General features: G+C 48.7%; 2 protein-coding genes across 2 annotated transcripts in view; both read left to right on the forward strand.

The window, feature by feature from the left end:
• The window catches only part of LOC141264733 (uncharacterized), an 84,733-nt gene that overhangs the window by 37,921 nt on the left and 34,317 nt on the right, over positions 1 to 12,495 (forward strand). The window lies entirely within an intron of this gene.
• LOC141266107 (uncharacterized) overlaps positions 2,452 to 12,495 on the forward strand; it is a 38,391-nt gene continuing 28,347 nt past the window's right edge. Inside the window, exons 1-8 of the mRNA XM_073680047.1 lie at positions 2,452 to 2,552; positions 4,508 to 4,586; positions 5,107 to 5,277; positions 5,349 to 5,472; positions 7,718 to 7,815; positions 7,885 to 7,954; positions 10,261 to 10,349; positions 10,490 to 10,598. Coding sequence (XP_073536148.1) covers positions 4,509 to 4,586; positions 5,107 to 5,277; positions 5,349 to 5,472; positions 7,718 to 7,815; positions 7,885 to 7,954; positions 10,261 to 10,349; positions 10,490 to 10,598 — 739 coding nt within the window. The 5' untranslated portion in view covers positions 2,452 to 2,552; position 4,508. The remainder of the gene's footprint in view (positions 2,553 to 4,507; positions 4,587 to 5,106; positions 5,278 to 5,348; positions 5,473 to 7,717; positions 7,816 to 7,884; positions 7,955 to 10,260; positions 10,350 to 10,489; positions 10,599 to 12,495) is intronic.

The following is a 12,495-nucleotide window of genomic DNA, read 5'->3' on the forward strand; positions in this document are numbered from 1 at the left end:
ACAACGTCCCACACACATGTACACTAATGACTCATGGATAACATTCGTGTGTCATCAATGTGACATGTACCGGTGCCTGAGAATCAACGGTACAGTTAGCGCTGTTCCCAAGTGCCGAAGGAAGCTCTCATCATTGTCCCCTGCTTACTCTGAGATTAGACAACTGCACATGCTGAGGAACAGGGGAGAATGACTCGATGCAGTGAGCAGGCCCCTGAACTTGTCATGCACAGTGTGGGAAAGACTATGCGCAACACGAAGGGATGAGGGGAAGGAAGCCCAGACACTAGGGAAAGGGGGAGTGGAGACTCTTAGGCAGATCTAATAATACCCTGCCTCCCCTACCTTCCCTATATTGGTTCCACACCAATTGCCAAACAGCCCTGTATATCCCTAGAGCTAGGGCCTGGATTAGGGAGGGGTGGGGATGAGCACTGGTTAGTCCCCACTATAAACTAAAGACAACAAGGGAGACAAACATAGGGGGAGAAACTTAGCTTGAGCAGACTCCAGAGACTCCAAATGTCCTCCAAGGGCACCAGAGAGGAAGTCGAGGAAGCTAGCCGACTGCTAAAGCCAAGCCTTCACAAGGGAAAATGTGAATATCACCGGCGACTCCCTGAAGCAGACTGAGAGTTTATAAACACCCAGGCCAAGGTATGTCAATCAGAGCAGGAGGGAGGTTGCCACTGGGTCCAAAAGTCAGAAGGATTAAGAAGGTGTCTGCAATGCCAAACGCAGAGACCTTCTGCAGCCAGATTCAGAGCAACTGTCTGTTGTATCTGATACACCCATGACAGAACTGCATTGAACTCACTGAGGTCACTGCAGTTCAGGGACCTGCTCACTGCATCGAGTCATTTTCCTCTGCTCCTGAGCGTGTGTGGTCGCCTCAAGCCCCACCGCACACGGTGATGAAGAAATGTCGCCCAGATGGATTACGGCATGGGACTCTATGGATCCTTTCAACTTCGGACAGGTGAGGGATATTGTGTTTTTATTTTTGGTTTGTTTACAGGGGACAAGGGCTTCAGAGAATTAGGGCTAAAGGTGAGTATAATATGTTTTTTTATTTTATTCTTATTTTGATGCTTGTTGAAGACAGCGGGAGCTGAATACTACTCTCAATATTGTCACTTGCTTGTGCTGATTGCAGAGCAAGCAGGGGACAATGATGAGAGATGCCTTCAGTACCCGGCGCCTAGTAAAAACGCAAACTATACCGCTGATATGCAGGCGCCGGTATATGTGATACTGATGCGGCACACAGTTGCCACACATGGACACGGATATATCCAGTACTGGTTTGAAAGAGGCCTAAGACACAGACCTAAAGAATAAATAAAATATAGAATTGATTCAAATTCTAACTAAAACGTGATTAGGACATATATTAAAAATCAGGGAAATATCAAAACATATAAGCAGATTTGTAAGGAGAGGGGTACATTACATTGTAATAAATAGCGTCTAACAATCATGGGCTGCAGAAATCTATATATATAATCGTCTTATCCCGTCTGTCTGTCCTGGAAATCCCGCGTCGCTCATTGGTCCGGCAGCGGCCAATCAGCGCCGCGAGATTTCTGAAAAAAAGATGGCGGCCGTTAGCGGCTCATCTGGCGGACGGAGGTCAGCGGCGATGCAGCGGGGAGATGAGCGGCGCCAGCAGCACAACTACCCCGACCGGCGCCGCTGACCTCCATGCGGCTAACATAGGAAGATCAGCGGCTTGGCCCGCTGATCTCCCGACAGCAAGTGTGAACGGAGGACCGGGGAGCGGCGCCGCCGGTCGGGATGCTTCTGCTGCGAGCAGCCGCTCATCTCCCGGCTTCTCGCAGCAGAAGGAGCCGCACAGGTAGCGCCGCTCCCCGGTCCTCGCTAATACGGAGCCCCACAAGCAGCGCCGCTCCCGGGCCCACACTAATACGACGCTGATTGGTCGAGGTGGCCGGCCGCGACCAATCAGTGAGATGGGTGGCAAATTTAAACACCGCTCTGCTGATTGCGCCCGGTCGGCCGCATACATATTCTAGAATACCCGATGCGCTAGAATCGGGCCACCATCTAGTAATTCATATAAGCGGAGTATCAAAATGAATACAATATTTAATAAGATTTGTATCAAATAAATTGCTAAAGTTACATCGACATAGGGAATAGACATCACTGGTGAATTATGGGCTAATCTATGAAGTCTTCATTGTCTGCACAAGTCTCCTCTGTGATGTAAAGTGCTGACGATGCGCTGGAGCCAGGGATAGATAATATTATTAAAAGTTATGGCTCCCGGGATGCGACAACAAATGAGGGAAAAAGTTATAAAAGCCAAAACTGTGACACCAAGGGGTTAAAATAAGCCCAGCATCAGTCAGTGCAGCCAGCTCCACGGAGAACTGCCGGATAGGCTGAGAAGCCCTGCCCTTTATACTCCCCAATGCTGAGCTCCGCCCCCTCTTGATCACATGGCGATGACGTCACCGCAGGTCCTGGTCAGGCGCTCGCTGCTGTTCTGTGGAGATTTCCTGTTGTCGTGTGACTGCGGCCATAAGGTGAGATCACAGCGTCCGGGGGTGGGGGCTGTGACATGGCGCTTACAGCACTGCGCAGAAGTCTTAGGCAGGTGTGGAGAAAATGCTGCAGAGCAACAAGGTTCTTACATAGAAGGGTTAATGGTTTATTGTTATCAATTACCAAACTGCAAAGAATGAAGAAGAGAGAAATGTAAATCCCCCAAGTATCTGGTGACCGCCCGTCACCTCCATCATCAGAATCTGGTGACCGCCCGTCACCTCCATCATCAGAATCTGGTGACCGCCCGTCACCTCCATCATCAGTATCTGGTGACCGCCCGTCACCTCCATCATCAGTATCTGGTGACCGCCCGTCTCCTCCATCATTACCTGGAGACCGCCCGTCACCTCCATCATCAGTATCTGGAGACCGCCCATCACCTCCATCATCAGTATCTGGAGACCCCCGTCGCCTCCATCATCAGTATCTGGTGACTGCCCATCACCTCCATCATCATTACCTGGAGACCGCCCGTCACCTCCATCATCATTACCTGGAGACCGCCCATCACCTCCATCATCAGTATCTGGTGACCGCCCGTCACCTCCATCATCATTACCTGGAGACCGCCCATCACCTCCATCATCAGTATCTGGAGACCGCCCATCACCTCCATCATCAGTATCTGGAGACCGCCCGTCGCCTCCATCATCAGTATCTGGTGACCGCCCGTCACCTCCATCATCAGTATCTGGTGACCGCCCATCACCTCCATCATCAGTATCTGGAGACCGCCCGTCACCTCCATCATCAGTATCTGGAGACAGCCCGTCACCTCCATCATCAGTATCTGGTGACTGCCCATCACCTCCATCATCATTACCTGGAGACTGCCCGTCACCTCCATCATCAGTATCTGGAGACCGCCCGTCACCTCCATCATCAGTATCTGGTGACTGCCCGTCGCCTCCATCATCAGTATCTGGAGACCGCCCGTCGCCTCCATCATCAGTATCTTGTGACCGCCCGTCACCTTCATCATCAGTATCTGGTGACCGCCCGTCACCTCCATCCTCAGTATCTGGTGACCGCCCGTCACCTCCATCCTCAGTATCTGGTGACCGCCCGTCACCGCCATCATCATTACCTGGAGACCGCCCGTCACCTCCATCATCAGTATCTGGTGACCGCCCGTCTCCTTCATCATCATTACCTGGAGACCGCCCGTCTCCTCCATCATCATTACCTGGAGACCGCCCGTCACCTCCATCATCAGTATCTGGAGACTGCCCGTCACCTCCATCATCAGTATCTGGAGACTGCCCGTCGCCTCCATCATCAGTATCTGGAGACCGCCCGTCGCCTCCATCATCAGTATCTTGTGACCGCCCGTCACCTTCATCATCAGTATCTGGAGACTGCCCGTCGCCTCCATCATCAGTATCTGGTGACCGCCCGTCGCCTCCATCATCACTATCTGGTGACCGCCCGTCACCTCCATCTTCAGTATCTGGTGACCTCCTGAGCATTTCTGCATCGTGGGCACACAGCCTTATACTTTAGATTATCGTGTAAAGAACGAAAAGTAAGAACCTTTTTTTTGTTATTGTTTATTGAAGTAATAATATATGAATCTTAAAATAAACCTTGTACTTTTTCGCACGTAACGTCAATTGTTAAAATAGGGAAAGGAGAGGACAAGATGACGAGGCTTGATGCAGCAGACCGGACAGGATAACTTTTTCTGACACTTTTAGTTCTAAGCATAGTCGGTTTTGTCATCTTCACGGGTTTCCCAGGTGCTGACTCCAGTCCTGAGTGACCGTTCAGTGACCCGGAGCTCAGAAAGTTCTGTATGTCACAAATTATTTTGTCCCGTTTTACAGCCTCTTGCTTTTCCATAAATGTGCTCGCAGCACCAGGTCCCCCCTGTCTGATCTAATTTTCTCTTATTCTTATCCGATCCCCTCTTTCTCCTGAATGACCGGCCAAGGATGGACAAGGACTGGATTGACGTTAACAAAAGATTATTAAACGTCGCCTTTGAGATCATCTATCTGCTGACCGGAGAGGTAAACATTTTTGTCATCTTTATTGAGTCAGACATCGGGAAGGTGAAATACAAAGTAGGAAGGGATAAGAGCAGTCCAGTGTCCTGGATAACGGAGTGAAAGGACAGCAGAAACCATGAAGAGCAGTCATCAACATGGTCAGGTAGGTATCAGTCCTGTCATTAGTGACGAATTGTAGGAGCAATGACTGTGGTAATGAAGGTAGAATATTGCCACAATGTTGGGAAGGTTAGCGGCCATATTTCCAGGATTAGTTTGTAGTTCATTACAGAAAAATATTTAGATTTGAGAGTCCTCAGTGGTTGATACCTTTTAATGGCTAACTGAAAAGATGGTAACAAATTGCAAGCTTTCGAGACAACTCAGGTCTCTTCATCAGGCATAGACCTGAGTAGTCTCGAAAGCTTGCAATTTGTTACCATCGTTTCAGTAGCCATTAGTTCATTACAGGGAGTTTTGGCTGAAGGGGTAAGTTATAATCCTCCAGAAAGGACTCTGTGACGTTTCTCTCCATACACAGAATTATATAATAGTGAAGAAGACATCAGGTGACTGTGTGACTCCCGGCAGCCATGAGTCAGGAGGGCGGAGCCCTATCACAGACCCGCCCCCGCACTCCCTGATACATGAGAGGAGCAATAAGAAGATCCTAGAACTCACCAACAAGATGATTGAGCTGCTGACCGGAGAGGTGACTGCTGGGAAGATCTATAGGACCGGCACTGGAGGATTCTGGGTAATGACGCTATCATTGTGTATCAGGTTCCTATAAGGTGTCAGGACGTCACCGTCTATTTCTCCGCGGAGGAGTGGGAGTATCTAGAAGGACACAAGGATCTGTACGAGGACGTCATGATGGAGGACGACCGGCCCCGCACATCACAGGGTAAGAGGAGACTTGTATATGAGCCTTGTCCCCATTTCTGTGCTCGCAGGCAGCCACTGGCATTGTGAAGCTGAAATAGTCCTGTCCATGCTCATGTGTGTAATACCGTGAAATGTAGCAGTGTCCCAAGTTAGGGTTCAGATATATCTATAGGGATATATTCCGTTATTTTATCCATCGAGGTGGTTTAGTAGAGTACATTATTCTACTATGCGATATTATGCAGAGGCATCCTGAAAAAAGTATATACTGTGCTGTATGTGTTTATTGTTATAAACTTGTGAAATTGTAGGCAACATATGTCACTCAGTGGATGTAGATGGCACGTGCCCGAAAGCCCAGTGATTGGCTGCAGCGGTCACGTGTGCTGTAGTTGTGACCGCAGACCGAAGCACATGCAGAGGCAATGCGCTGGATTATGGGGAGGAAGAGTAACACTCCAGTTTATTATTTTAACCTGTCAAAAGCCAATGGGGAGGGAAAAGTTATTCCCGGAAAACCACTTTAATGACAATAATATATATAAAATTCACCAGTATTGCTCAACACGCCACCATTACTCTTTTTTTTTGTGTATTTTGTGGGTTGGTCCGACACCCCTTGTGTAAAGACCTCTTTATATAGAAAAGAGACAGTGGACAACACAATCCTTCATGCCTAGAGTTGTCATCGCATACACACTATCAGTTCTTTACCAGAGGGCAAAATGATCAAAAAACATCCATTCCAATTAAAGTAGGTACATAAAAGATGAAGTGATAGAGGCTCTCTTAAACAGGTGCTCAATTTTGTGACTTTTGGAATTTTTGCACCATTTCTGGCCACCTCTGACACAATCAGTGAAGCTAGGATGTGGCATCATGGGCATGGCGACCAATGCTTGTCAAACTAATGAAGAGCGGTGGCATTTCTTTTACCACAAATCTTACTCAGTAGCTGACTGGAGTAAGATTTGTGGTGAGGCGCGCACTGAGGCGTACTTCACTTCACGCCTCACCTAATTCAATAATGAAGCAGGCACCTTGCACGCCACCCCGCCCTCTTCATGAAGACTGGTGTGAAAAACACCGGTTTGATGAATAGGAGCTTGAGTTTAGATTTTTTTTTTCTTTAAATAATATTGTGCTGGCATGCTGCGGCTTGATTGTACATGAAGAATGAAGAAAAAATGTGTAATTGATATTCCAGCTACACTATATCATTAATCAATCACACTGAGTCTGGCACTGATACTGGCACCCTCACTATCGCTCTCTTCCCCTATCGTTCATAGACTACTACACTCATCTTCAGTGCTGCAATTATATAACACATTACCTTCTGGAGTATTCGTTCATTGTTTAGGGCTTTCACTTCCTCTCTCTATTTTGAGCCAGGTACACTGACATCCTCTCCACTGAATCATCCTAAAATGGCTGCTGCATTCCCAGCCCAGGCTTTTATACAGGCTTTAATAGTCTCTGCTGACTGGCTGCACTATAACATCTGATGTGATATTTGAAGTACATTATGGAGAAGTCCATGCGGCCGAGCCTGAGGTCATGTGAGCCTTCTATGGCAGATACAATCTTCTTCATACAACTCTGTGCTTGGTGTGAAAACGACTAACAATAATTGGGTGTTAGAATCTTGATGCAGAAGAGGATGGGGAGTGTTCCTGGTAGTAATATGGATCAAGAAGACTCTTTATTCATCTAATGCATACAACTCTTCGACTTCCAAAAGTCTTCATCAAGCAACTAAAAACCGTGTACACCCCAGTATATCAAGCCCAAAGGACATCAGACCAACTCATATCATCGTGTAGAGATCTCCATCCATCATAATGTTTCCATAATAATAATAATGTTCTGTGATGAGTATCCTAATTACAAGGCATCACATACACATTTCAGACATATAATATAAAGATACATACAACATAAAAGGTTAAATAATCCAGATCGATGCTTCCCTGGTGTCGAACCGACTAATTCGCATGCATTGAACTGCTGCTGCACATTCTCCCCTCTCATCTTCCATCCAACTTATTCTAACATTTTGCGGGACCTCCTTATCCAAAGCAAAGGTGTCCTTAAACTGGACAGTTTGTGGGGCTGCAAGGCTGGACACAACCACCGCTTACATCATAGAAGAAGCAAACACCGGGAACTTTGTTTTCTTTGTTGCCAATTTTCCTGGAAAAAAACAATTTCCAGTAAATGGAATCATATCTATCTCTTCTTTTCTCTTGTGTCTCCCACAGTTGGATCCAGTAGGAGAAACCCACTAGAGAGATCTCCCCGTTCTCTGTATTCTCAGGACCGTCCAGAGGAAAATCACAACATCCTGGAGCATCAGCAGGTAGATGACGCTAAATACAGAAAGAGATGGAAGCAAAGTTCACATCATATTTTTTCCTTCTTTGTTTAGGGTGAAGACACAATTGATATTAAGGCTAAGATTATAGATGAAGACGAGGAGATGGAGGCCGATCAGCCGTGTAAGGAGGGGGGACCATCACTGGTTGTAAAAGAACATCATCTATATACAACTCCCATCATCTGATCATCGCATGCAAACAATCTATTATAATTATTATTATAGCGTCATTCATTCCATGGCGCTTTCTAAGTGAAAAGGGGTAAACTTAATAAAAAAACAAGTATAATAATCATGAACAATACAAGTCAGCGACTGGTCCAGGAGAGAGGACCCTGCCCGCGAGGGCTCACAGTCTACAAGGGATGGGTGAGGATACAGTAGGTGAGGGTAGAGCTGGTCGTGCAGCGGTATGGTGGAGCGAGGACCCTGCCCGCGAGGACTCACAATCTACAAGGGATGGGTGAGGATACAGTAGGTGAGGGTAGAGCTGGTCGTGCAGCAGTATGGTGGAGCGAGGACCCTGCCCGCGAGGGCTCACAGTCTGCACGGGATAGGTGAGGATACAGTAGGTGAGGGTAGAGCTGGTCGTGCAGCGATATGGTGGAGCGGGGACCCTGCCCGCGAGGGCTCACAGTCTACAGGGGATGGGTGAAGATACAGTAGGTGAGGGTAGAGCTGGTCGTGCAGCAGTATGGTGGAGCGAGGACCCTGCCCGCGAGGGCTCACAGTCTGCACGGGATAGGTGAGGATACAGTAGGTGAGGGTAGAGCTGGTCGTGCAGCGGTATGGTGGAGCGAGGACCCTGCCCGCGAGGACTCACAATCTACAAGGGATGGGTGAGGATACAGTAGGTGAGGGTAGAGCGGGTCGTGCAGCGGTATGGTGGAGCGAGGATCCTGCCCGCGAGGGCTCACAGTCTACAAGGGATGGGTGAGGATACAGTAGGTGACGGTAGAGCTGGTCGTGCAGTGATGTGGTGGAGCGAGGACCCTGCCCGCGAGGGCTCACAATCTACAGGGGATGGGTGAGGATACAGTAGGTGAGGGTAGAGCTGGCCGTGCAGCGGTATGGTGGAGAGAGGACCCTGCCCGCGAGGGCTCACAGTCTACAAGGGATGGGTGAGGATACAGTAGGTGAGGGTAGAGCTGGTCGTGCAGCGGTATGGTGGAGCGAGGACCCTACCCGCGATGGCTCACAGTCTACAAGGGAGTCGTGAGGATACAGTAGGTGAGGGCAGAGCTGGTCGTGCAGCAGTGTGGTGGAGCGAGGACCCTGCCCGCGAGGGCTCACAATCTACAAGGGATGGGTGAGGATACAGTAGGTGAGGGTAGAGCTGGTCGTGCAGCGGTATGGTGGAGCGAGGACCCTGCCCGTGAGGGCTCACAGTCTGCAGGGGATAGGTGAGGATACAGTAGGTGAGGGTAGAGCTGGCCGTGCAGCGGTATGGTGGAGCGAGGACCCTGCCCGCGAGGGCTCACAGTCTACTTGGGATGGGTGAGGATACAGTAGGTGAGGGCAGAGCTGGCCGTGCAGCGGTATGGTGGAGCGAGGACTCTGCCCGCGAGGGCTCACAGTCTACAAGGGATGGCTGAGGATACAGTAGGTGAGGGCAGAGCTGGCCGTGCAGCGGTATGGTGGAGTGAGGACACTGCCCGCGAGGGCTCACAGTCTACAAGGGATGGGTGAGGATACAGTAGGTGAGGGTAGAGCTGGCCGTGCAGCGGTATGGTGGAGCGAGGACCCTGCCCGCGAGGGCTCACAGTCTACTTGGGATGGGTGAGGATACAGTAGGTGAGGGCAGAGCTGGTCGTGCAGCGGTATGGTGGAGCGAGGACCCTGCCCGCGAGGGCTCACAGTCTACAAGGGATGGGTGAGGATACAGTAGGTGAGGGTAGAGCTGGTCGTGCAGCGGTGTAGTGGAGCGAGGACCCTGCCCGCGAGGGCTCACAGTCTACAAGGGATGTGTGAGGATACAGTAGGTGAGGGCAGAGCTTGTCGTGCAGCGGTATGGTGGAGCGAGGACCCTGCCCGCGAGGGCTCACAGTCTACAAGGGATGGGTGAGGATACAGTAGGTGAGGGTAGAGCTGGTCGTGCAGCGGTATGGTGGAGGGGTGGTTACTGCAGGTTGTAGGCTTGTCGGAAGAGGTGGGTCTTCAGGTTCCTTTTGAAGATTTCCACGGTAGGCGAGAGTCTGATATGTTGGGGTAGACAGTTCCAGAGTAGGGGGGATGCACGGGAGAAATCTTGTATGCGATTGTGGGAGGAGGAGATAAGAGGGGAGTAGAGAAGGAGATCTTGTGAGGATCGGAGGCTGCGTGCAGGTAGGTACAGGGAGACTAGGTCGGAGATATATGGAGGAGACAGGTTGTGGATGGCTTTGTAGAACAAGGTTAGGGTTTTGAACTGTTCTGTATTTACTACAGATGAAAGAAATCCACCAGAGAGATGTCCTCGTCCTCTGTATTCCCAGGACCGTCCAGAGGAAGATCACAACGTCCCGGGGAATCATCAGGTATAAGGAACTGAGCTGTGCACCACATCTATAGAGGGACGTGTGGACATTTTCCCCTATAGATGATCTCATAGAATTTTGATGTTTTCTTATTTTAATCTATTCGATTTTCCCATCTCTTTGCCGTATTGTCAAATCAGGGGGAAGGTCTGACTATTATTAAAGTGGAGGTTAAAGCAGAAGAAGAAGAGGGAATATGGGGTGATCCACTGAGTGAAGAAGAGGAATTTGCAGTAGATTTTACCACAGGTATGTAATAATGAATTTAGAAAGGGAATTCATAGCTTTCTTGGGTTATTGTTTTTGCGTTTTCAGAGCAGAAACTCAACGTTTTTGAGATTTGGAGAAGGATTTGAAGAGTTTCTGCTCCAAAAAATTCAGTGAACACATAGCCTTTAGGGCAGGGATGTCAAACTCAAATACACAGAGGGCCAAAATGAAAAACTTGGAGAATGTCAACCAACCTTAATATGTATTAAAAAAATGTCTACACTTGAGGAAGTTTGAGGTGCGATCACCAGGCGGCCCTCCCCACAGTATAATGGGCCCCACATAGTGCTCCATACAGTATAATGACCCGACATAGTCCTCCATACAGTATAATGGGCCCCACATAGTCCTCCATACAGAATAATGGGTCCCACATAGTCCTCCATACAGAATAATGGGCCCCACATAGTGCTCCATACAGTATAATGGCCCCACATAGTCCTCCATACAGAATAATGGCCACACATAGTCCTCCATACAGAATAATAGGCTCCACATAGTCCTCCATACAGAATAATGGGCCCCACATAGTCCTCCATACAGTATAATGACCCCACATAGTCCTCCATACAGAATAATGGCCACACATAGTCCTCCATACAGAATAATAGGCTCCACATAGTCCTCCATACAGAATAATGGGCCCCACATAGTCCTCCCCACAGTATAATGGGCCCCACATAGTCCTCCATACAGAATAATGGGCCCCACATAGTCCTCCATACAGAATAATGGACCTCACATAGTCCTCCATACAGAATAATGGACCTCACATAGTCCTACATACAGAATAATAGGCCCCACACAGTCCTCCATACAGTATAATGGGCCCCACATAGTCCTCCATACAGTATAATGGCCCCACATAGTACTCCATACAGAATAATGGGCCCCACATAGTGATCCATATAGTATAGTGGGCCCACATAGTCCTCCATACAGAATAATGGGCTCCACATAGTCCTCCATACAGAATAATGGCCCCACATAGTCCTCCATATAGTATAATGGCCCCACATAGTCCTACATACAGAATAATGGGCTCCACATAGTCCTCCATACAGTATAATTGGCCCCACATAGTCCTCCATACAGTATAATTGGCCCCACATAGTCCTCCGTACAGTATAATGGGCCCCACATAGTCCTCCCTACAGTATAATGGCCCCACATAGTCCTCCATACAGTATAATGGGCCCCACATAGTCCTCCATACAGTATAATGGGCCCCACATAGTGCTCCATACAGTATAATGACCCCACATAGTCCTCCATACAGAATAATGGCCACACATAGTCCTCCACACAGAATAATGGGCCCCACATAGTCCTCCATACAGAATAATGGGCCCCACATAGTGCTCCATACAGAATAATGGGCCCCACATAGTCCTCCATACAGAATAATGGGCCCCACATAGTGCTCCATACAGTATAATGACCCCACATAGTCCTCCATACAGAATAATGGCCACACATAGTCCTCCACACAGAATAATGGGCCCCACATAGTGATCTATATAGTATAGTGGGCCCACATAGTCCTCCATACAGAATAATGGGCCCCACATAGTGACCTATATAGTATAGTGGGCCCACATAGTCCTCCATACAGAATAATGGGCCCCACATAGTGATCTATATAGTATAGTGGGCCCACATAGTCCTCCATACAGAATAATGGGCTCCACATAGTCCTCCATACAGTATAATGGCCCCACATAGTCCTCCATATAGTATAATGGCCCCACATAGTCCTACATACAGAATAATGGGCTCCACATAGTCCTCCATACAGTATAATTGGCCCCACATAGTCCTCCATACAGTATAATGGGCCCCACATAGTCCTCCATACAGTATAATGGGCCCCACA

The sequence above is a fragment of the Phyllobates terribilis genome, unplaced genomic scaffold (assembly GCF_046119375.1).
Source record: "Phyllobates terribilis strain yellow unplaced genomic scaffold, ASM4611937v1 Scaffold_4__5_contigs__length_816908805, whole genome shotgun sequence".
NCBI classification, from domain to species: domain Eukaryota; kingdom Metazoa; phylum Chordata; class Amphibia; order Anura; family Dendrobatidae; genus Phyllobates; species Phyllobates terribilis.